This window comes from Pseudophryne corroboree, chromosome 3, assembly GCF_028390025.1.
Source record: "Pseudophryne corroboree isolate aPseCor3 chromosome 3, aPseCor3.hap2, whole genome shotgun sequence".
Classification (NCBI taxonomy): Eukaryota; Metazoa; Chordata; class Amphibia; order Anura; family Myobatrachidae; genus Pseudophryne; species Pseudophryne corroboree.
This window is the reverse complement of record NC_086446.1, coordinates 579,849,087-579,875,043: the sequence shown is the minus strand read 5'-3', so window position 1 is coordinate 579,875,043 and position 25,957 is coordinate 579,849,087. Positions and strand designations below refer to the sequence as shown.

Here is a 25,957-nt window from a genome sequence, read left to right as displayed (position 1 = left end):
CAACAGGTCCTGTCCTAGAGGAAGAGGCCACGGATCTTCTGTGAGCATCTCCTGCAGATCCGGACACCAGGTCCTTCATGGCCAATCTGGAACAATGAGAATTGTTCTCACTCCTCTCTTTCTTATTATTTTCAACACCTTGGGTATGAGAGGAAGAGGAGGAGATACATAGACCGACTGGAACACCCACGGTGTCCCTAGGGCGTCTACAGCTACCGCCTGAGGATCTTTTGATCTGGAGCAATACCTCTGTAGCTTTTTGTTGAGGCGGGACGCCCTCATGTCTATCTGGGGTAATCCCCACTGACTTGCAATCTGTGCGAAGACTTCCTGATGAAGTCCCCACTCTCCTGGATGCAGGTCATGTCTGCTGAGGAAGTCTGCTTCCCAGCTGTCCACTCCCGGAATGAACACTGCTGACAGTGCGCCCACATGAATTTCCGCCCAGCGAAGAATTCTGGTGGCTTCCGCCATTGCCACTCTGCTCCATGTGCCGCCTTGGCGGTTTACATGAGCCACTGCGGTGATGTTGTCTGACTGGATCAGAATTAGTTGGCCGCGCAGTAATGTCTCCGCTTGAAGTAGGGCGCTCAGTTCCAGGATGTTGATGTGAAGACAAGTCTCTTGACTTGACCAAAGACCTTGGAAGTTTCTTCCCTGTGTGACTGCTCTCCAACCTCTGAGGCTCGCGTCCGTGGTCACCAGGATCCACTCCTGAATGTCGAACCTGCAGCCTTCTAGAAGGTGAGCACCCTGCAGCCACCACAGGAGAGATACCCTGGCCCTAGGGATCAGGGAGATCAACTGATGAATCTGTAGATGTGACCCGGACCACTTGTCCAGCAGGTACCCAAAGGGAATGGCCTTGTATGATGCCACCATCTTTCCCAGGACTCGAGTGCAGTGATGCACTGACACCTGTTTTGGTTTCAATAGGTTCCTGACTAGAGTCATGAGTTCCTGAGCTTTTTCTATCGGAAGATAAACTCTTTTCTGGTCTGTATCCAGAATCATGCCCAAGAAAGTCAGATGAGTCGTCGGAACCAACTGCGACTTCGGGATATTGAGAATCCAGCCGTGTTTCTGTAACACCTTCAGTGAAAGTGATACGCTGTTCAGTAGCTGCTCTCTTGATCTCGTTTTTATGAGGAGATCGTCTAAGTACGGGATAATTGTGACACCTTGCTTGCGCAGGAGCACCATCATTTCCGCCATTACCCTGGTTAAAATCCTCGGGGCCGTGGAAGACTCAAACGGCAACGTCTGAAATTGGTAATGACAAACCTGTACCGCAAATCTCAGGTACGCCTGATGAGGTGGATAAATGGGAACATGAAGGTATGCATCCTTTATGTCCAGAGATACCATAAAATCCCCCCCTTCCAGGCTGGCGATGACCGCTCTTAGCGATTCCATCTTGAACTTGAACCTTTTCAATTATAGGTCCAGGAATTTTTAAATTTAATATGGGTCTGACCGAACCGTCCGGTTTCGGGACTACAAACAGGATTGAGTAATATCCCCTTCCTTGTTAAAGCAGGGGAACCTTGACCACCACCTGTTTAAGATACAATTTGTGAATTGCATTTAACACTATCTCCCCTTCCTGGGGAGAAGCTGGCAGGGCCGATTTGAAAAACCGGCGAGGAGGCACCTCTTTGAATTCCAGCTTGTAACCCTGAGAAACAATTTCTATTGCCCAGGGATTCACCTGCGAGTGAACCCAGATGTGGCTGAAAATTCGAAGAGGTGCCCCCACTGGGGCGGACTCCTTTAGCGGAGCCCCAGCGTCATGCGGTGGATTTTGCAGAGGCCGGGGAGGACTTCTGTTCCTGGGAACTAGCTGTGTTGTGCAGCTTTTTTCCTCTGCCCTTACCTCTGGCAAGAAAGGACGCACCTCGTACTTTCTTGTTTCTTTGTGATCGATAGGACTGCATTTGGAAATGTGGTGCTTTCTTAGGCTGTGAGGGAATATGAGGCAAAAAATTTAGATTTACCAGCTGTAGCTGTGGAGACCAGGTCCGAGAGACCTTCCCCAAACAATTCCTCACCCCTGTAAGGTAAAACCTCCATATGCCTCTTTAAGTCGGCATCACCTGTCCATTGCCGGGTCCATAGTACTCGTCTAGCAGAAGTCGACATAGCGTCTTTGAGCATCTCTCATATATAAGACCGCATCTTTTATATGCCCTAGGGTCAATAAAATGGTATCCTTATCTAGGGTCTCAATTTCCGCTGATAAGGTATCTGTCCATGCTGCTACAGCGCTACAAACCCAGGCCGACGCAATTGCCGGTCTGAGTAAGGTACCAGAATGTGTGCAAATGGACTTCAAGGTAATCTCCTGCTTGGGGTCAGCAGGATCCCTGAGGGTAGCCGTATCTTGGGATGGCCTGCGCTACCTTTCTGGATAAGCGTGTCAATGCTTTTTCCACCCTAGGGGAGGACTCTCACCGTATCCTGTCCGTTGGCGGGAAAGGATACGCCATAAGAATCCTTTTGGGAATCTGCTGTTTTTTGTCTGGAGATTCCCAAGCTTTTTCACATAATTCGTTCAACTCATGTGAGGGGGGAAAGGTTACCTCAGGTTTCTTTCCTTTATACATGTGTACCCTCGTGTCAGGGACAGGGGGTTCCTCTGTGATATGCAAAACATCTTTTATTGCAATAATCATATACATTTAGCCAATTTTGGCTGTAATTTTGCATCATCGTAGTCGACACTGGAGTCAGAATCCGTGTCGGTATCTGTATCTATTATTTGGGATAGTGGGCGCTTTTGAGACCCCGAAGGTCCCTGCGACATAGGGACAGACATGGGTTGACTCCCTGGCTGTACCCTAGCTTCAGCTCTAATCTTTTGTGCAATAAATTTACATTAGCACATAAACCATTCCACATATCCATCCAGTCAGGTGTCGGCGTTGTCGACGGAGACACCACATTCATTTGCTCCCCGTCTTCTCTATATGACCTAGGAAAAAACACAATAAATATATGTTTACCCAGTAGCGCTGTGTATATGTATATATGCCCCCCCCCCCCCCCCTCTTCTTTAAAACCCTCTTTCACTGTGGTATAAGCAGGGGAGAGTCCGGGGAGCTTCCTCTCAGCTGTGCTGTGGAGAAAATGGCGCTGGTGAGTGCTGAGGGAGAAGCCCCGCCCCCTCGGCAGCAGGCTTCTGTCCCGCTCAAATACACTAAAAATTGGCGGAGGCTCTTATACATATATATATATATATATATATATATATATATATATATATACAGTGGCCAGCTGTATACATATATACTTTTGCCAGAGAGAGGTTCATATGCTGCCCAGGGCGCCACCCCTGCGCCCTGCACCCTTACAGTGACTGCCGTGTGTGAGGTATATGGGAGCAATGGCGCACAGCTTTACTGCTGTGCGTTACCTTAGTGAAGATCTGAAGTCTTCTGCCGCCTCTGAAGTCTTCTTTCTTCTCATACTCACCCGGCTTCTATCTTCCGGCTCTGTGAGGAGGACGGTGGCGCGGCACCGGGACGAACTCCAGGGTGAGACCTGTGTTCCGACTCCCTCTGGAGCTAATGGTGTCAAGTAGCCTAAGAAGCAGAGCCTTGAAACTCACAGAAATAGGTCTGCTTCTCTCGCCTCAGTCCCTCGATGCAGGGAGTCTGTTGCCAGCAGGCTCCCTGAAAATAAAAAACCTAACAAAATACTTTCTGACAGGAAACTCAGGAGAGCTCCCTGTAATGCACCCAGTCTCCTCTGGGCACAGTATCAAACTGAGGTCTGGAGGAGGGGCATAGAGGGAGGAGCCAGTGCACACCCAGACCTAAAGTCTTTCTTAAAGTGCCCATGTCTCCTGCGGAGCCCGTCTATCCCCATGGTCCTTACGGAGTCCCCAGCATCCTCTAGGACGTAGAAGAAACATGCTTTAACAACTTCAGTGGCAAGTTTTTCAATTAAAAACACACCCTGGGGAGGGGGGGGGGGGGGGGGGTGTTTTTAAATTGAAGTGGGAGCGGGGGGGGTCAAGTGATGGGGCATGGCGAGGTAATCGCCTGGCGATCGCCCGCGGGTTCGCCAGCCACAGAGCTGATTGCGGTGCCCGGGAATCAGCATTATGCATTTTACTGCTAAGCCGCGCCCCTGGCCAATAGGAGTCCAGGGGGCGGGCTAAACTCCATAATGGAGTGTACTGATTCCCTGGGACATCAGTAACTAGTATGCCCAGAAATCTTCCGGGGTTGCCAGCACTGTCATCGCTGGCAAGCCGGGAAGATTTCCGGGCATGCCACTTAAGGGGTTAAAAGACACATTGCAAAAGACATTATAGGGGAGATGTATCAAAGCTTGGAGAGAGATAAAGAACCAACCAATCCTGTTAATTTTTACACATCATGGCAGATGTACTAAGCCTTGGAGAGAGTGATAAAGTGGAGAGAGATAAAGTACCAACCAACCAGCTCCTGCCATTTTTCAAAAACAGCCTGTAACACGGCAGTTAGGAAGCTGACTGGCTGGTACTATCAGGCAGATGTACTAAGCCTTGGACAGTGATAAAGTGGAGAGAGATAAACTGCCAACCAATCTGCTCCTAACTGTGATTTTTCAAACACAGCCTGTAACATGGCAGTAAGGAGCGTACTTTATCTTTCTCCACGGCTTAGTACATATCCCTCTCTCTGTCCACGGCTTAGTACATCTTCCTCTATCTACGTAACCTAGTAGCATACAATGGGAGATTCAATAAGTGGCAAGGTTCCAACAAAGGGGGTCATTCCGAGTTGATCGCTCGCTAGCAGTTTTTAGCAGCCGTGCAAATGCATAGTTGCCACCCACGGGGGAGTGTATTTTAGCATAGCAGGAGTGCGAACGCCTGTGCAGCAGAGTGCCTGCAAACACATTTTGTGCAAAACAAGACCAGCCCTGTGGTTACTTATCCTGTGCGATGATTGCTGCGACGAGTGACACGGTAATAACGTCGGATACCCGCCCAGCAAACACCCGGCCACGCCTGCATTTTTCCAAACACTCCAAGAAAACGGTCAGTTGACACCCATAAACGCCCTCTTTCTGTCAATCTCCTTGCGTTCGGCTGTGCGACTGAAAGCATCGCTAGAACCTGTGCAAAACCACAATGGACTTCGTACCCGTACGACACGAGTGCGCATGCGCAGATTAGCCATTTTTTTCACTGATCGCTACGCAGCGAACAACGGCAGCTAGCGATCAACTCGGAATGACCCCCAAAATGTGAAGATGAACGGAGTGGCTATATCTAAACCCACAATAACAGACGCTGTGATGTAGACTCTAAGGGCAGAATTGAATTAGCCATATTAGAGTACCATGGGCAAATTGATCCCCCTGGGGCTATCCAATTAGAGCATTTATCAGCGATTTTTTTCACCTGCCTCAGTAGGTCGAAAAAAAATCCCTGATAACTAGCGGATTAACGATTGCCGCGACTCTGTTAACGTACTATTCCTTGAACTTTTAACGGATTCTTCATGTTAAAGCCTGCTAACCCATGTTATCATGCTACGTTAACGGATGTTAACAAGGCTATCAGGTGAAATAGGGAGTCCAAGTGACTAGCATTGGACGATAATGCCCGAGGCTACCTCCCTATTTTACCTGCGGTAATTTTGAATTCCCCCCTAAGTGTCCTTTATAATATATTTATTTAATAACAGTAATTTATGTAGCCACACATATTATGCAATGCTTTACAGATAATGTTTCATTAGTTACCAGGGGAGCTTACAGTCCATATTCCCTATCACATGTACAGTACACACACATACACAACAGGGTTTTTCTTTTTTAGTTTAAAGCAATCAACCTACCCTTATGTTTTTGGAATGTGGGAGGAAACCGGGCAACCTGAGGAAACCTATGCAAACATGGTGAGAACATACAAACTGCATATTAATGGTGCCTTGATTAGGAATTGAGCTCATGACTTCAGGACTGTGAGGCAGTAATGCTAACCACTATCCCAACCATGCATGCAAAATGATATATTTTGGACTACAGCACATTATACAGCCCCAACTATCCTGCATAAAATACAGCATGATAACTTGTCCAGCATGTCTCTCTGCAGCATATGTGCATTACATTACACGGCCTGACAGCCAGGATTACTCACCACAGGCAGCCATCCTGTTACTGACCGCTCACTGTAAAAGGAATAACTATAGCAAGAATAGTATCCAATGGAAGCAGATTGACAGTAACTGCTACTGTACAAGGAAGGCTATTACCTGTGTAAATAACAGCCAATGTTCCTGCTTTTGACACTGTTGACCACCCTCGTCTCATACAAACACTAGAATCCCTAGGTCTCCAGGACAGAGTCTTTTACTGTTTCTCATCCTACCTATCTAATCGCTCTTTCAGTGTCTGCTTCTCTGAATCCGCTCCCCTTTGTTACCTGTATCAAGACTTAAGTGGGGTACTCACGGTGCGATCACTGCTTAAAATCTAAGCAATCTGACTAGATTGCTTAGATTATAAGCAGTGATCTCTCTGTGTGTACCCCCACAGCGATAGCGATGCGCAGCGCCGCGCAGCGCTATCGCTGGTGCTAGATTGGCCTCAATCTGAAATGAGCTCCCCCCCCGTCTCCCCCCGCACGCTCAGCACACATCTCTCTCCAAATCGGGCCGTGAATACAGCCCTTTAGTCTTACAGTAAGTCCTCTCAATCTATACCTCATCTCTTGGTAATCTAATCAGCAATTTCAGATTTCATCATCTGTATGCGGATGATACTCAAATCTACCTATCCTTTCCAGATTTGTCTCCATCTGTATTGAGCCATGTCACTGAATCCCTTTCTGCCATTTCATCTTGGATGACATCTCGCCACCTCAAACTTAATATTTCCAAAACAGAATTCATTATATTTCCACCGTCCAATAGTAGTTTCCAACCGGATATCTCTATCACTGTTGATAACTCAATAATCAACCCTACCGCACAAGCTCGCTGCCTAGGTGTCATTCTTGACTCTGAACTGTCCTTTGTTTCCCACATTCAATCTGTCTCAAAACCATGTTACATACATCTAAGAAACATATCCAAAATATGACCATATCTTACATAAGACACAGCAAAAACTCGAATCCATGCTCTCATTATCTCCCGCATTGATTATTGTAATAGTCTCGTTACTGGTCTTTCCACAAATCTGCTCTCACCACTACAATTTATTTTGTATGCAGCTGCAAGGTTAATCTTCCTCGCTAGATGTTCATCGTCTGTAGATCTGCTCTGTCAGTCCCTCCATTGGTTACCGGTATTCTACCATAATCAATATAAAATACTTTTACTCACATACAAGGCTATTAACCAAACTACACCAACATACATCTCTTCGCTCATCTTAAAATATCTCCCAACCTGACCTCTCCGCTCTGCACAAGATCTGCGTCTCTCATCCACACGCATTACTCACTCCCACTCAAAATTACAGGACTTTTTCTGGGTTGCACCCGCTCTGTGGAATGCCCTCCCACGCACAATAAGACCTATCTCTAGTCTCCAAACCTTCAAGCGTTCCCTGCAAACTCACCTCTTCAGACAAACTTATCAAATTCCAGACCCAACCAAATAATCCGCAATGCCTCCCTATCTAATTACATCCCCTCTGTACAGTCCCCAAATATCCTCACATATTTTGTCTTTCTTCATTTTCACATCCTCCTGTCCCTTGGCCAACATTGTTAGGGTGGCCATATCATGCAGCCCATCAAGAACCATTGTAATCTAACTGGCCCATTATGCAATAGGTAGCATCTATCCTTGTGTAACAATGCCTATTCCCTATAGATTGTAAACTTACGAGCAGAGCTTTCTACCTCAGTCTGTCTGTTATTACCCAGTTTTCTACTATTACTGTTGTTCCAGTTGTAAAGTGCAACAGAATATGCTGCGTTATATAAGAAACTGTTACTAAATAAATAACTAACGTTGTAGTGGAATCCCTGTGGCCTTCTTCCTAGTTAGAGTGAAACACTCCCAGCCACTGCATACGCCTGGAAGTAGCCCTTATATGGAACTATGCAGACAACCTTTGCACGTCGATTCTACCAGTGAACAGTTTACTGATTGTACACATCTGAAGTGATCTGCTCACACAAAATAAAAACTATATACAATTAAAGAATCCACAAATATAGCAAGTTTCTATCCAGTTACTAGTAATAAAATGTTTGTGATAATTCTCATTTGTTTGTTCTTTTGGCATTAGCATTTCACGTTATATGTAAGTGGCTATATGATTTTATGTAATAACATGCAACTATATCATCCATTAAATCCCTATAGGTTTTATGTAAAATCACTAAAGTTAATTTTGTTGATGATATGGTACTTGGGAGTCTATGTACAAAGACTTAGAGAGAGATAAAGTGGACAGAGATCAAGTCCCAGCCAACCAGCTCCTGTCATTTCTCAAACACAGTCTGTAACATGGCAATTAGGAGCTGATTGGCTGGAACGTTTCTCTGTCCACTTTATCTCTCGCCAAGGCTTAGTACATAGACACCTTGGTTGGTTAAAGTAGACAACATACAACACAAAGTACATTTAATGTCTGGCCGTCGATGTCAGTGCAACTGCGTCTTTAGACACAAGCCCTCCTGTGACTGCTAGCCCACCAACCACCTACTCAGTTACCACCCATAAATGCCAATCAAAATTGCATGGATCGCCATGTATTTCATATCGCTGCTGCCTGTGTGCCTGCGCACAGGGAAACCATCAGACACCTGCAATCAATGGCTTCCCTGCGGCCGACTCTGAATCACCCCATGTGTGTGTAGCAAATATGCATTACTTACTGCTGTCATGGATGGGATCTGAGATCACTGGCTTCAAAGGAAGGTTATAAGCTCCCGAGCTGTCGGGCAAATAGGCTGTGAACCGTAGCCGAACGATGCTCAAATCTGTAACTTTCTTCAGCTCTTTAACTTCAGCCTCAATCTTCTTCTCATCAAGTTCTGTTCAAGAAAAAGTCCATTGTAATCTATAGCAGGATCAAAGCTATTCAATAGCTCCATGGTGGGACAACATCTCCCTATGAAATGCTTCCCCAGTTGACATCTAGCAGTTAGCTCAGGTGTCACCCTAGTATGACACTAGTATGCAGTTAGGGTGTAGTGAAGAAAGAATGCAGTCAGGTAACCGTGAAGGTGGGTAACACAGCCACAAATGCATAGCCAAGTGTAAGTGACCAACTGTCTTTACTGGCACATTTCAACGGCACACTTTGCATATTCTGTAAGTAACACTACAAAGGTCCTGGGATATGGAGCCTCACCTGTGAGCGTGCGTGACCCCCTACAATTCCTCAGTATCTGCTGTCTCATCTTGTCTTTCAATATTTCAATCTGGCTCTTTTTCGTGACGTGAACAATGCCCAAGTTATTAAACCTGGAAATAAATCAGGAATACAAAAAGTTGTAAAAACAAATATGCATCTGTCTTTAATAATAACAACAAAAACAAAAGGAGACAATCCCCAAACCTGTGACTCTTCCCACTCAGCGCACTTAAAGAACGCACGCTCCCCTGTCGGGGGAAAGGTTATATAAAAGGGAGGAGATGGTGGATACTTTTTTCTTTTCTAAAAATGCTCTTACTGAGATTACTGGGATTTAACCCCCATAATTTAGTCTGTGTCACCCATATAGATGAATAGGAAAAGACACTTTGATTAGTAGCTAACAATATTTTAGAATAGACCATTTCATAACTAATAATTTAACAAGGATAGAGATTACGAATCAAAGCTGTGATTGGCTTTCTGGGATACTTTACACATCTCCAGTGATACAGGTCCGGTCGCAGTGGCACAAAGTACACAATGTATCGATGTTCAGTATATTGTGCATGAGCCAGACGGGATGCTGGCGGTCACAATACCGATGCCGGTATCCCGATCTTTGAAATCCCAACAGGGGAGCGGTAAGTCTGTTATCCCCTCTCCCCTACCCCTTCCTTCCCGCAGCCTAACCCTAACCTCCCCTCATAGTGCCTACCCCTAACGCTATCCCTTAAGCTAGGTACACACTATACAAATATCTGGCAGATAATCTGCCAGATCTAGCTGGTTGGAATGAAAATCTGGTAATGGATGAGAGCAAATGACAATCGACCATTTGCTCCCAAACACTGGAAAACGGACAAAAACTGTCGGTCACCCAAGTTGGTAAAATTTGTGTTGAACTAATTTGTATGAATGGCAGGTTTTGTTTGTTTTCCAGTGTTTGGGAGCAAATGGTCAACTGTCATTTGCTCTCATCCATTCCAACGAGCCAGATCTGGCAGAGTATCTGCCAGATAATTGTATAGTGTGTACCTAGCTTTAGTGTCTAAACCAAACCTTCCCCTGGTGGTGCCGAACCCTAACCTCCCCACAGCCTAACCCTAACCCCCCTCCCTGGGGGGCAGCTAAAATTGGATGCCTACACCCAGCATCTGAGTATTGCTGCTGCTTCTAAGTAAGCAGCAGCAATGCTCTTTCCGTCCACATCTGAATCACCCCCACTTCCTGTGTTTGGAAGCCAGAGTGAGATACTCCCATACATACGAGATAGCAGTGCAGGAAGTGAGAACACAGACTGGCAGAGTCGGGTCTGCAATGATACATACTGAGCAGTCATATCCTTAGGTCCTACAGTCACCACGCAATTTCCCGTTTCGTTGGCATGCTTTCCCACCAGGCTGTGAGCGTGAACACGTGGCGGGTCCGTGTGTGTTACCAAATCCACTTCGATCTTGGCCATACCAACATAATTAAAGATCTGAAATGAAACATACTGTAAGCCTACAAACATACACAGAATATACTGTGAAATTATAAGAATGGAAAAAATAAGAATTTACTCACCGGTAATTCTATTTCTCGTAGTCCGTAGTGGATGCTGGGAACTCCGTAAGGACCATGGGGAATAGCGGGCTCAGAAGGAGGCTGGGCACTCTAGAAAGATTTATGACTACCTGGTGTGCACTGGCTCCTCCCACTATGACCCTCCTCCAAGCCTCAGTTAGGACACTGTGCCCGGACGAGCAGACAAAATAAGGAAGGATTTAGAATCCCGGGTAAGACTCTTACCAGCCACACCAATCACACCGTACAATTCGTGATACTATATCCAGTTTGACAGTATGAAAACAACTGAGCCTCTCAACAGATGGCTCAACAATAACCCTTTAGTTAACAATAACTATTTACAAGTATTGCAGACAATCCGCACTTGGGATGGGCGCCCAGCATCCACTACGGACTACGAGAAATAGAATTACCGGTGAGTAAATTCTTATTTTCTCTAACGTCCTAGTGGATGCTGGGAACTCCGTAAGGACCATGGGGATTATACCAAAGCTCCCAAACGGGCGGGAGAGTGCGGATGACTCTGTAGCACCGAATGAGAGAACTCCAGGTCCTCCTCAGCCAGGGTATCAAATTTGTAGAATTTTGCAAACGTGTTTGCCCCTGACCAAGTAGCTGCTCGGCAAAGTTGTAAAGCCGAGACCCCTCGGGCAGCCGCCCAAGATGAGCCCACCTTCCTTGTGGAATGGGCATTTACAGATTTTGGCTGTGGTATGCCTGCCACAGAATGTGCAAGCTGAATTGTACTAAAATCCAGCGAGCAATAGACTGCTTAGAAGCAGGAGCACCCAGCTTGTTGGGTGCATACAGGATAAACAGCGAGTCAGAGTTTCTGACTCCAGCCGTCCTGGAAACATATATTTTCAGGGCCCTGACAACGTCTAGCAACTTGGAGTCCTCCAATTCACTAGTAGCCGCCGGCACCACAATAGGCTGGTTCAGGTGAAACGCTGACACCACCTTAGGAAGAAATTGGGGACGAGTCCTCAATTCTGCCCTATCCATATGGAAAATCAGATAAGGGCTTTTACATGATAAAGCCGCCAATTCTGACACTCGCCTGGCTGAAGCCAAGGCCAATAACATGACCACTTTCTACGCGAGATATTTTAGATCCACGGTTTTTAGTGGCTCAAACCAATGTGATTTTAAGAAAACTCAACACCACGTTGAGATCCCAAGGTGCCACAGGGGGCACAAACGGGGGCTGAATATGCAGCACTCCTTTCACAATGCCTGAACTTCAGGTACTGAAGCTAATTTTTTTTTTGAAAGAAAATCGACAGAGCCGAGATCTGTACTTTAATGGAGCCTAGACTTAGGCCCATATTCACTCCTGCTTGCAGGAAATGTAGAAATTGACCTAGTGGAAATTCCTCTGTTGGGGCCTTTTTGGCCTCGCACCATGCAACATATTTCCGCCACATGCGGTGATAATGCTTTGCCGTAACATCTTTCCTGGCTTTAATAAGCGCAGGAATGACTTCTTCCGGAATACCCTTTTCCTTCAGGATCCGGCGCTCAATCGCCATGCCGTCAAACGCAGCCGCGGTAAGTCTTGGAACAGACAGGGCCCCTGCTGAAGCAGGTCCAGTCTGAGCGGCAGAGGCCATGGGTCCTCTGATATCATTTCCTGAAGTTCCGGGTACCAAGCCCTTCTTGGCCAATCCGGAACCACGAGTATCATTCTTACTCCTCGCCATCTTATTATTCTCAGTACCTTTGGTATGAGAGGCAGAGTAGGGAACACATAAACCGACTGGTACACCCACGGTGTCACTAGAGCGTCCACAGCTATCGCCTGAGGGTCCCTTGACCTGGCGCAATATCTCTTTAGCTTTTTGTTGAGGCGGGACGCCATCATGTCCACCTGTGGCCTTTCCCAACGGTTTACCAACAGCAGGAAGACTTCTGGATGAAGTCCCCACTCTCCCGGGTGTAGGTCGTGTCTGCTGAGGAAGTCTGCTTCCCAGTTGTCCACTCCCGGAATGAACACTGCTGACAGTGCTAGTACGTGATTTTCCGCCCATCGGAGAATCCTTGTGGCTTTTGCCATTGCCATCCTGCTTCTTGTGCCGTCCTGTCGGGTCACATGGGCGACTGCCGTGATGTTGTCTGACTGTATCAGTACCGGCTGGTTTTGAAGCAGGGGTCTTGCCTGACTTAGGGCATTGTAAATGGCCCTCAGTTCCAGAATTTATATGTAGGGAAGTCTCCTGACTTGACCATAGGCCCTGGAAGTTTCTTCCCTGTGTGACTGCTCCCCAGCCTTGAAGGCTGGCATCCGTGGTCACCAGGACCCAGTCCTGTATGCCGAAACTGCGGCCCTCTAGAAGATGAGCACCCTGCATCCACCACAGTAGAGACACCCTGGTCCTTGGAGACAGGGTTATCATTTGATGCATTTGAAGATGCGATCCCGACCACTTATCTAAGAGGTCTCACGGGAAGGTCCTCGCATGGAACCTGCCGAATGGAATTGCTTCGTATGAAGCCACCATTTTTCCCAGGACTCGTGTGCAACGATGCACCGATACCCTTTTTGGTTTTAGGAGGTCTCTGACTAGAGATGACAGCTCCTTGGCTTTCTCCTGCGGGAGAAACACTTTTTTCTGTTCTGTGTCCAAAATCATCCCCAGGAACAGTAAGCGAGTGGAAGGAACCAGCTGTGACTTTGGAATGTTCAGAATCCAGCCATGCTGTTGTAGCACCTCCTGAGATAGTGCTACTCCGACCAGTAACTGCTCCCTGGACCTTGCCTTTATAAGGAGATCATCCAAGTATGGGATAAATAAAAACTCCCTTTTTTTTTTTTGAAGGAGTATCATCATTTCTGCCATTACCTTGGTAAACACCCTCGGTGCCGTGGACAGTCCAAACGGTAGTGTCTGGAATTGGTCATGGCAATCCTGTACCACAATCTGAGGTACTCCTGGTGAGGAAGGTAAATAGGGACATGCAGGTAAGCATCCTTGATGTCCAGGGATACCATGTAATCCCCCTCGTCCAGGCTTGCAATAACCGCCCTGAGCGATTCCATCTTGAACTTTGTTATGTAAGTGTTCAAGGATTTCCATTTTAAAATGGGTCTCACCGAACCGGCTGGTTTCGGTACCACAAACAGTGTGGAATAGTAACCCCGTCCTTGTTGAAGTAGGGGCACCTTGACTATCACCTGCTGGGAATACAGCTTGTGAATTGCCTCTAGCACAGCCTCCCTGCCTGAGGGAGTTGTCGGCAAGGCAGATTTGAGTAAACGGCGGGGGGGAGACGCCTCGACTTCCAGCTTGTACCCCTGAGATACTACTTGAAGGATCCAGGGATCCACCTGTGAGCGAGCCCACTGATCGCTGAAATTTTTGAGGCGGCCCCCCACCGTACCTGGCTACGCCTGTGGAGCCCCCGCGTCATGCGGTGGACTCAGAGGAAGCAGGGGAAGAATTTTGATTCTGGGGACTGGCTGCTGGTGCAGCTTTTTCCCTCTTCCCTCGTTTGACCCGCCTGCTTTTTTGAAGCCGAAAGGACTGTACCTGATAATACAGTGCGTTTCTTAGGCTGTGAGGAAACCTGAGGTAAAATATTTTCATCCCAGCTGTTGCTGTGGATACGAGGTCCCAGAGACCATCCCCAACCAATTCCTCACCCTTATAAGGCTCTATGTGCCTTTTAAAGTCAGCATCACCTGTCCAGTGTCGGGTCTCCAATACCCTCCTGACAGAATGGACATTGCAATAATTCAGGATGCCAGCTGGCAAAATATTCCTCTGTGCATCCCTCATATATAAGACGACGTCTTATGTTCGCAAAATAGTATCCCTGTTTGAAAGGGGTACAGACCACGCTGCAACAGTCTGCAGGTCTCAGTCTAGTACCTGAGTGTGTAATTACAGACTTCAGGATAGCCTCCTGCTATTTATCAGCAGGTACCTTCAAAGTGGCCGTATCCTAAGACGGCAGTGCCACCTTGACAAACGTGTGAGTGCCTTATCCACCCTAGGGGATATCTCCCAGCGTAACTTATCCTCTGGCGGGAAAGGGTACGCCATCAGTAACTTGTTAGAAATTACCAGTTTCTTATCGGGGAAACCCACGCTTTTTCACACTTCATTCACTCATTTGATGGGGGAACAAAACACTGCCTGCTTTTTCTCCCCACACATAAAACCCTTTGTTTTTAGTGGTACTTGGGTTAATGTCAGAAATGTGTAACACATTTTATATTGCCGGGACCATGTAACGGATGTTCCTAGTGGATTGTGTATATGTCTCAACCTCGTCGACACTGGAGTCAGACTCCGTGTCGACATCTGTGTCTGCCATCTGAGGGAGCGTTGATGGCCTTTGAGACGTCTGGGCAGGCGCGGGCTGAGAAGCCGGCTGTCCCATAGCTGTTACGTCATCCAGCCTTTTATGTAAGGAGTTGACACTGTCGGTTAATACCTTCCACCTATCCATCCACTCTGGTGTCGGCCCACAGGGGCGACATCTCATTTATCGGCATCTGCTCCGCCTCCACATAAGTCTCCTCATCAAACATGTCGACACAGCCGTACCGACACACCGCACACACACAAGGAATGCTCCAATGAGGACAGGACCCACAAAAGCCCTTTGGGGGGACAGAGTGAGAGTATGCCAGCACACACCAGAGCGCTATATAATGCAGGGACTAACTGAGTTATGTCCCCTATAGCTGCTTTTATATAATTTATACTGCGCCTAAATTTAGTGCCCCCCCTCTCTGTTTTAACCCTGTTCTGTAGTGTAGACTGCAGGGGAGAGCCAGGGAGCTTCCCTCCAACGGAGCTGTGAGGGAAAAATGGCGCCAGTGTGCTGAGGAGATAGGCTCCGCCCCTTTTTCGCGGACTTTTCTCCCGCATTTTTATGGAATCTGGCAGGGGTTAATATACATCCATATAGCCCTGGGGGTTATATGTGATGTATTTTTGCCAGCCAAGGTGTTTATATTGCTGCTCAGGGCGCCCCCCCCCCCCCCCCAGCGCCCTGCACCCATCAGTGACCGGAGTGTGTGGTGTGCATGAGGAGCAATGGCGCACAGCTGCAGTGCTGTGCGCTACCTTGGTGAAGACTGATGTCTTCTGCCGCCGTTTTTCCGGACCTCTTCTTGCTTCTGGCTCTGTAAGGGGGATGGCGGCGCGGCTCCGGGACCGAACACCAAGGACTGGGCCTGCGGTCGATCCCTCTGGAGCTAATGGTGTCCAGTAGCCTAAGAAGCCCAATCCGGCTGCAAGCAGGCGAGTTCGCTTCTTCTCCCCTTAGTCCCTCGCTGCAGTGAGCCTGTTGCCAGCAGGTCTCACTGAAAATAAAAAACCTAAATCTATACTTTCTTTCTAAGGGCTCAGGAGAGCCCCTAGTGTGCATCCAACCTCGGTCGGGCACAAGATCTAACTGAGGCTTGGAGGAGGGTCATAGTGGGAGGAGCCAGTGCACACCAGGTAGTCATAAATCTTTCTAGAGTGCCCAGCCTCCTTCGGAGCCCGCTATTCCCCATGGTCCTTACGGAGTTCCCAGCATCCACTAGGACGTTAGAGAAAGAAAGATTTTACATGAACTTGACACTTGAAGTTATCCCTAGTTTTGCCCTTGGGTCTGAGACAGGGATGTGTGCTAACGCAGATGAGAATGTGTGTGCAGCGACTGTATGCAAATGCAGTAGCCATCTGGATTTGTATGTAGACGCCCATCGGTGGCTGTGTGAGTCCCAGCAGATGCCTACAGAGCCAGTATCCGTCGCTGATCACTTGTATGAATAACATGGTCTGATGCCCCCACGTAGCAAATCAACATGTCCTCATATAGTGCAGCACTCGGACACAAATAAAGACACAAACACTACAACGCTGTGTCAAGTCAACATTTCAATCATTAAGATCCTGACATCTTAATGATTGAAATGTTAAATTGACACAGCGTTGTAGTGTTTGAAGACAGCATACATTTAATGTGTATAGTATCTCAGACACAGTGTCATGCTCGACCACCCACCCACCCACCCTACTTACTAGTAGTTACGTAGGTGCAGCAACAGCAGACAAGTCATTATGGATCACTGATGGGGTGGTGCAGTGTGCATCACATCATTAGACCCCATGACCCTCACAACATTATTTGTGGACTTTTAAAAGGGGCATGATCAAATGGCAACAGGGGAGTGGCTTAAAGTGCGGGTTGCTGCAGGTAGCTTTGGTAATAACAGATAAAAAAAGAGGATTGTAGCCCACTGCAACCTAAAAATAGCCCGGAAAGGAGAAGTAGTAACCCAGTGACACTGTAACAACCACAACAAAACAGAACAGCAGGCAAGACAAAGAACTTCAAGACTGGGCGTGAGGGAGTGAACTCTGTGTCCCCCAGCCGGCTTTAGAGAAAAAGATTCAACAGTAAGCATCCTCTTTTCTCCTACATCCAGGCTGAGAAACACCGGGACAATGTTACGTTCAACAGCCGCCCCTAGGGGAGGGAACGCTCAGGCACCTGTCCGGAGAACAGTACACCCAAAGTGGGTGTAGCCGGAGGCAAACATTACAAATCAACAAAAACCTAACACTAGAAAGGCTGCCACCGCAGCCCTATCAATAGATGCCCAGCTTCAACAGGCGCTTAATTCACACTGGCCTACTGGGAGTTGCTTAGGGGAGGAGCTTATATTTAAAGTTGTAGCGTTGTTAGAGTGCCAGCTCCCGTGGTCCCCATCAGCAATTTCATTGTCCAGTGTCCCCCAGCCTGGATGTAGGAGAAAATCTGTGTTGTCGGGGGGTGGGGGGTTCTGGGTACTCAGAAACCCCCCTGGGTGCGCCACTGCCCTGTCAATCAGTTTGCAAATAAATCCTCTATGCGACTACCGTCACATGACCATGGTGGCACATTCACATATGCAATCCACCAATAATCACTCAATTATTATAAAACTGGGTTTGAGTACATCTCTGCATCAGATTATAGATCAATGTAACTTTGTTAAATACATTTCAAGTTTAGCCACATTTTATAGAGGTTTTTACCGATGAAAATCATCATGGCTTCAATTTAATGTAATGGTTTACTTTATACAATGTGTGGCACACTCACTTTAACTGTTGGATAGGTTTTCTTTCCCTTCTCGCTGGATGCCCCTGGTAATCCTCCATGGGACGGCCCCTCACATACATAGCGAAATCGGAAACCACGCTGTAAAGATCGATATGTTAGTAGGGTTTCCATTTAGTACAAAATTAGGAAATATTAATTTAAAATGGCTGCTAATCACTAACTAAACAATGGTGTACAAAGGAATAATAGGATTTTAAATACCTACCGGTAAATCCTTTTCTCTTAGTCCGTAGAGGATGCTGGGGACTCCAAAAGGACCATGGGGTATAGACAGGATCCGCAGGAGACATGGGCACACTATAAGACTTTGAATGGGTGTGAACTGGCTCCTCCCTCTATGCCCCTCCTCCAGACCTCAGTTATAGGAACTGTGCCCAGAGGAGACGGACATTTCGAGGAAAAGGATTTTGTTAAATTAAGGGTGAGATACATACCAGCTCATACCACAACACACCGTACAACATGGTATACAACTAAAACCAGTTAACAGTGTGAACCAAAAAAGATCAGCAACAGCCTGACCTTTAACAAACACAACCTTTGTGTAACTTAAACAATAACTATGTACAATTACTGCAGATCGAGTACGCACTGGGACGGGCGCCCAGAATCCTCTACGGACTAAGAGAAAAGGATTTGCCGGTATTAAAATCCTATTTTCTCCTTCGTCCTAGAGGATGCTGGGGACTCCAAAAGGACCATGGGGTTTATACCAAAGCTCCAAACCGGGCGGGAGAGTGCGGATGACTCTGCAGAACTGATTGAGCAAACAGGAGGTCCTCATCAGCCAGGGTATCAAACTTGTAGAACTTTGCAAAAGTGTTTGACCCCGACCAAGTAGCTGCTCGGCAAAGCTGTAATGCCGAGACGCCCCGGGCAGCCACCCAGGATGAGCCCATCTTCCTAGTGGAATGGGCCTTCACCGATTTCGGTAACGGCAATCCAGTCGATAATGAGCCTGCTGAATCGTATTACAGATCCAGCGTGCAATAGTCTGCTTAGAAGCAGGAGCGCCAACCTTGTTGGCCGCATACAGGACAAACAGACCCTCTGTTTTCCTCACCCGAGCCGTTCTGGCTACATAAATTTTCAAAGCTCTGCCCACATCAAGGGACTTTGAATCAGCCAAGGCTTCAGTAGCCACCGGCACCACAATAGGTTGGTTCATGTGAAACGAAGAAACCACCTTCGGTAGAAATTGTTGATGAGTTCTCAACTCCGCTCTATCCTCATGAAAAATCAGATAGGGGCTTTTGTGAGACAAAGCCGCCAATTCGGACACCCGCCTTGCGGATGCCAAGGCCAATAGCATGACCACTTTCCAAGTGAGAAATTTCAACTCAACCTTTTGTAAAGGTTCAAACCAATGTGATGTAAGGAACTGTAACACCACGTTAAAGTCCCACGGTGCAACTGGGGGCACAAATTGAGGTTGGATGTGCAGTACGCCTTTCATGAAGGTCTGTATTTCTGGAAGCGAAGTCAACTCCCTTTGAAAGAAAATTGATAATGCCGAAACCTGCACTTTAATGGAGCCTAACTTCAGGCCCGAATCCACACCCGCTTGCAAAAAATGGAGGAACCGACCCAGCTGAAATTCTTCCATAGGAGTCTTCTTGGATTCACACCAAGACACATATTTTCTCCAAATACGGTGATAATGCTTCGCCGTTACCTCCTTTCTAGCCTTAAGTAGAGTGGGGATGACTTCCCCGGGAATACCCTTTCTGGCTAGGATTTGGCGTTCAACCGCCATGACGTCAAACGAAACCGCGGTAAGCCCTGGAACACGCACGGTCCCTGCTGTAACAGATCCTCTCAGAGGAAGAGGCCAGGGTTCTCCTGTGAGTAATTCCTGAAGATCCGGATACCAGGCCCTCCGTGGCCAATCTGGAACAACGAGTATCTCCTGGACCCTTGTTCTTCTTATGATCCTTATCACCTTTGGGATGAGTGGAAGTGGAGGGAACACATAGACTGACTGAAACACCCACGGTGTCACCAGAGCGTCTACCGCTACTGCTTGAGGGTCCCTCAACCTGGAACGATATGTCGGCAGCTTCTTGTTGAGGCGCAACGCCATCATGTCTATTTGAGGAAGCCCCCAACAACTTGTCACTTCCGCAAAGACCTCTTGATGAAGACCCCACTCTCCTGGATGGTGTCTGCTGAGTAAGTCTGCTTCCCAGTTGTCCACGCCTGGAATGAAGACCGTTGACAGAGCGCTTGCATGCTTTTCCGCCCAGCGAAGGATCCTGGTGGCCTCCGCCATCACCGCTCTGCTCTTCGTCCCGCCCTGGCGGTTTATGTGCGCCACGGCTGTTACGTTGTCCGACTGAATCAAGACGGGCAGGTCGCGAAGAAGATGTTCCGCTTGTAGCAGGCCGTTGTAGATGGCCCTTATTTCCAGAATGTTTATGTGCAGACAAGCTTCCTGGCTTGACCATTTTCCCTGGAAATTTTTTCCCTGTGTGACTGCTCCCCAACCTCGGAGACTCGCGTCCGTGGTCACCAGAATCCAATCTTGGATGCCGAACCGGTGACCTTCTAGAAGGTGAGAAATTTGGAGCCACCACGGGAGAGAAACCCTGGTCCTGGAGGACAGAGTTATTTTCCGGTGCATCTGTAGATGGGACCCTGACCACTTGTCCAGTAGGTCCCACTGAAACGTTCTTGCATGGAACCTGCCAAACGGAATGGCCTCGTAGACCGCCACCAGTTTCCCCAGCACTCGAGTGCATTGATGAATCGACACTCTTGGCGATTTCAGAAGTTCCTTGACCATGTTATGGATTTCCTGAGCCTTTTCCAACGGGAGAAAAATCCTCTGCCATTCCGTGTCCAGGATCATGCCCAAAAACGACAGCCGAGTTGTCGGAATCAACTGCGACTTTGGCAAGTTTAGGAGCCAGCCATGCTGTTGCAGCACCTGCAGGGAGAGCGCAAGGCTTTTTAGCAACTGCTCCTGTGATCTCGCCTTTATCAGGAGATCGTCCAAGTACGGGATAATTGTGACCCCTTGCTTGCGCAGGAGTACCATCATTTCTGCCATTATCTTGGTGAAAATCCTCGGGGCCGTGGAAAGACCAAACGGCAACGTCTGAAATTGGTAGTGACAATCCTGAACAGCGAACCTCAGGTACGCCTGATGAGGAGGATAAATGGGGACATGCAGATAAGCATCCTTTATGTCGACTGACACCATAAAATCCCCCCCCTCCAGACTGGAGATCACCGCTCGGAGAGACTCCATCTTGAATTTGAAACTTTTCAAATACACATTGAGGGATTTTAAATTCAGAATTGGTCTGACCGAGCCATCCGGCTTCGGGACCACAAACAGGCTTGAATAAAACCCTTCTCCCCGCTGTGACGGGGGAACCTCAACAATGACCCGCTGCTGACACAGCTTTTGTATTGACGCACACACTACCTCTCTTTCCGGAAGAGAGGCTGGCAAGGCCGATTTGAAAAATTGGCATGGGGGCACGTCTTGAAACTCCAGCTTGTAACCTTGGGTCACAATTTCCAGTACCCAAGGATCCAGGCCCGAGAGAACCCAGACCTGACTGAAGAGTTGAAGACGCGCTCCCATCGGTGCGGACTCCCCCAGGGGAGCCCCAGCGTCATGCGGTGGATTTGGCAGAAGCCGGGGAGGACTTCTGCTCCTGGGAGCTTGCCACAGCTGGCGATCCTTTTCCCCTTCCCTTACCTCTTGCCGCAAGGAAGGATGACCCACGTCCTTTCCTGAATTTCTGCGACCGAAAGGACTGCATTTGATATGGAGGCGTTTTCTTTTGCTGTGGAGGAACAAAAGGCAGAAAAGAGGACTTACCCGCGGTAGCTGTAGAAACCAGGTCCGCGAGGCCTACACCAAACAAAACCCCACCCTTGTAGGGCAGAGCCTCCATAGCCTTCTTAGAATCAGCAACACCATTCCATTGATGAGTCCACAATACCCTTCTAGCCGAGACTGCCATGGCATTGGCCCTTGATCCCAAGAGGCCAATATCCCTCGCCGTCTCTTTTAAATAGACTGCAGCGTACCTGATATGACCCAGAGTCAACAGCACGCTATCCCGATACAGGGTGTCTATGTCCGATGACAAGTTATCCTCCCACTTTTCAATCGCGTTACTCACCCACGCCGAAGCGACAGCCGGTCTGAGGAGTGTACCCGTCGTGACATAAATAGATTTCAAGGTAGCTTCCTGCCTCCGATCAGCAGGATCTTTAAGGGACGCCATTTCAGGAGATGGTAGCGCCACTTTCTTGGATAAGCGCGCTAGAGCTTTGTCTACCGTGGGTGTTGCCTCCCACCCAACAATATCCTGAGAAGGAAACGGGTATGCCATAGCAATTCTCCTGGGAATGTGCCACCTCTTGTCTGGCGTTTCCCAGGCTTTTTCAAAAAGGGCATTCAGTTCATGAGAGGGAGGGAACGTAACCTCCGGTTTCTTCCCCTTATACATACAGACCCTTGTCTCAGGGACAGCGGGGTCTTCCATAATATGTAACACGTCTTTTATAGCCACAATCATGTACTGAATACTCTTAGCCACCTTAGGATGTAACTTCGCATCATTATAGTCGACACTGGAATCAGAATCCGTGTCGGTATCAGTGTCTGCTATCTGGGTAAATGAACGTTTTTGGGACCCCGAGGGGGCCTGAGTGTGTGGTACCACGTCTCCCATGGATTGCCTCCATGCTTGGTTCTGAGACTCAGGTTTGTCCAACCTCTTGTGCAACAAAGCCACACTGCTATTCAACACATTCCACATATCAACCCAATCAGCAGTCAGCGGTGCCGACAGAGTCACTCCTTCATTTTGTTCAGCTCTCACACTAACCTCCTCCTGGGAAGAGCATTCAGTTTCTGCCATGTCGACACACACGTACCGACACCCCCACACACACTGGGCTAAAGGGGACAGACCCACAATAAGGCCTTTCAGAGAGACAGAGAAGGAGTTTGCCAGCTCACACCCAGCGCCACACCAGTCTGAAAACAAAATGCCCCAGACCTATAAGCGCTTGTAATATAATACAACCAATCACCAAATTATGTGCCCCCCCCTTCGTTTTTAGCACCCTGTTACTTGTGACAGCAGTGGAAGGGCCAGGAGCAGCATCTCTGCAGCAAGCTGTGGAGAGAAAATGGCGCTGGTCAGAGCTGAGGAGGAAGCCCCGCCCCCTAAAAGGCGCGCTTCGGTCCTGCTATAATTATACTGGCGGGGATCTCAAAACAGTGCTTATGCACTTTATTTTAGCCAGATATTGCCCAAAAGAGGTTTATATTGCAGGCCAGGGCGCCCCCCCCCTGCGCCCTGCACCCATGCAGTGCCTGTGTTAGCTTGAGCAATGGCGCGCAGTGCTACCGCTGCGCGGTACCTCAGGAAGACTGAAGTCTTCTGCCACCTTCCGATGTCTTCTTTGCTTCAGTTACTCACCTGTCTTCAATCTTCTGGCTCTGTGAGGGGGACGGCGGCGCAGCTCCGGGAACGAGCAGCTAGGCGACCCAAGTGATCGGACCCTCTGGAGCTAATGGTGTCCAGTAGCCTAAGAAGCAGAGCCTATCAGTCTCACAGAAGTAGGTCTGCTTCTCTCCCCTCAGTCCCACGATGCAGGGAGCCTGTTGCCAGCAGTGCTCCCTGAAAAAAATAAACCTAACAAAAGTCTTTTAGAGAAACTCAGTAGAGCTCCCCTATAGTGTGACCAGTCTCCTCTGGGCACAGAATCTAACTGAGGTCTGGAGGAGGGGCATAGAGGGAGGAGCCAGTTCACACCCATTCAAAGTCTTATAGTGTGCCCATGTCTCCTGCGGAACCCGTCTATACCCCATGGTCCTTTTGGAGTCCCCAGCATCCTCTAGGACGAAGGAGAAAATATGATGCAGTCACTAGCTAATAATCATATTAAAGGTCCATTTTGAGCGGCATGTAGTGGGCATTTCGTCATTTAAAATGTATATAAAAAGTAGGGACATGGAAGTCGAATCTAGCATGTCGACATGTTAAAAATTAGCATTTTAACAGTGTCGGCTTTACAACTACATCTATAAAGTTTTACCATCACCTCTACAGTTGTAAAGCCAATACTTTTAAAAAGTTATAAATCACATTATTAGCGTGTCGGCAGGCCGGGTTTCACCTCACATTGTCCCCATGGTGAGTGTTGACATTTTAACTGTTGCGCTCACATAACCAATCCCACTTAAGCAGCAACTGCAATGATCTTTCCGTTCCAATAAAATTGCTGCCTACAGAATTCAGATCAGCAGTGATGTTAGAGTAAACCTGTACAAGACGCTACTTCGTATTTAGTCATATGACAAATTACAGCTTCTTTAATTGTTATTTAGCGCCATGATGCTATTAAGTGATTGTCAAATAAATGCATGACCTGTATTTTTCTGTCCGACAATAAAAGGGAAGTCATTACGACACCACTTATGAAAGTTGCAGTGAATCCTGTATGTCAGTTGTCTTTACACAAGGAGAGTAGCATTTCAGGTACGGCTGCCTATGACCGTTTGCACCAACATGGCAGGTTTTCACAATATTTTTTCAAGAAATACAATTTAGCCATTTGTAACTGCAGTATTTTATAAATGGGATATGTAGAGGATATTACTCAACACTTGTGCAATTCAAGCTGTTTAAATTGTTTGCAACAGGATAGCACTTATGTTTTACTCACCTGTTTTGGCTGTTCAATAATCACCAGATATGGACCATTTGCTGGGATGAAGATAAAAAAACAAAAAAACAGCAATCAACCAAGTGCATGTGCAAGTGTATCCAAGGCTGTGTCCTCATCCTCAGCACTTGGATTCTGGCTAATGCAAACAGGAGGTGTCTATATACTACAGACGCCTCCTGCTTCATTTGCATTTTAGTGGCACGGAATTCAAAGCCAATTTCTTTGCCGCTGTGCAATTCCATTCGAACATGAATCAGACCCTATGGGCCTAATTCAAGGTTGATTGCAAAATTACATTTTCCCCTAATGGGCAAAACCATGTGCACTGCAGGTGGGACAGATATAACATGTGCAGAGAGAGTTAGATTTGGGTGTGGTGTGTTCAAACGAAATCTAAATTGCAGTGTAAAAATAAAGCAGCCAGTATTTACCCTGCACAGAAATAACCCACCCAAATCTAACTCTCTCTCTGCACATGTTATATCTGCCCCCGCCGCCCCCCCCCTCCCCCCGTCCTGCAGTGCACATGGTTTTGCCCATTCGGGAAAATTTTTATTTTGCAATCAACCTTGAATTAGGCCCTATACAGTATGTGAACTAATAGTTGCAAAATTAAGAAAAAAGTAGCAAAACTTAAGTAAGCAGCACAAGAATCCTGCCAGGTGTAACACGCCATATGAATATAGGTGTTTGAGGACACATCTGTCTGGTACTCATATTGGGGGTCATTCCGAGTTGTTCGCTCGTTGCCGATTTTCGCTATGCTGAGATTTGTTGCTAAATGCGCAAGGCACGCAGGGCGCATGCGCTTAGTTATTTAACTAAAAACTTAGTAGATTTGCTGTGGATCCTGCGACGCTTTTCAGTCGCTGTGCTGATCGGTGAATGATTGACAGGAAAGGGGCGTTTCTGGGTGGTAACTGAGCGTTTTCCGGGAGTGTGCTAAAAAACGCAGGCGTGTCAGTTAAAAACGTGGGAGTGTCTGGGGAAACGGGGGAGTGGCTGGCCGAACGCAGGGCGTGTTTGTGACGTCAAACCAGGAACTAAACGTACTGAGCTGATCGCAGTCTAGGAGTAGGTCTGGAGCTACTCAGAAACTGCAAAGAATTATTTAGTAGCAGTTCTGCTAATCTTTCGTTCGCTATTCTGCTAAGCTAAGATACACTCCCAGAGGGCGGCGGCCTAGCGTGTGCAATGCTGCTAAAAGCAGCTAGCGAGCGAACAACTCGGAATGAGGGCCATTATCTCT

The 25,957-nt window shown here is 47.6% G+C and overlaps 1 protein-coding gene across 3 annotated transcripts in view; it reads right to left on the bottom strand.

Annotated features, from left to right (window-relative positions):
* NFKB2 (nuclear factor kappa B subunit 2) overlaps window positions 1-25,957 on the bottom strand; it is a 165,160-nt gene that overhangs the window by 51,974 nt on the left and 87,229 nt on the right. For all 3 annotated transcript variants that reach the window (XM_063961398.1, XM_063961397.1, XM_063961399.1), the window contains 5 exons: window positions 24,706-24,746; window positions 17,983-18,081; window positions 10,653-10,804; window positions 9,319-9,431; window positions 8,840-8,998 (listed from right to left, as the gene is read on the bottom strand). In XM_063961398.1, coding sequence (XP_063817468.1) covers window positions 8,840-8,998; window positions 9,319-9,431; window positions 10,653-10,804; window positions 17,983-18,081; window positions 24,706-24,746 — 564 coding nt within the window. The remainder of the gene's footprint in view (window positions 1-8,839; window positions 8,999-9,318; window positions 9,432-10,652; window positions 10,805-17,982; window positions 18,082-24,705; window positions 24,747-25,957) is intronic.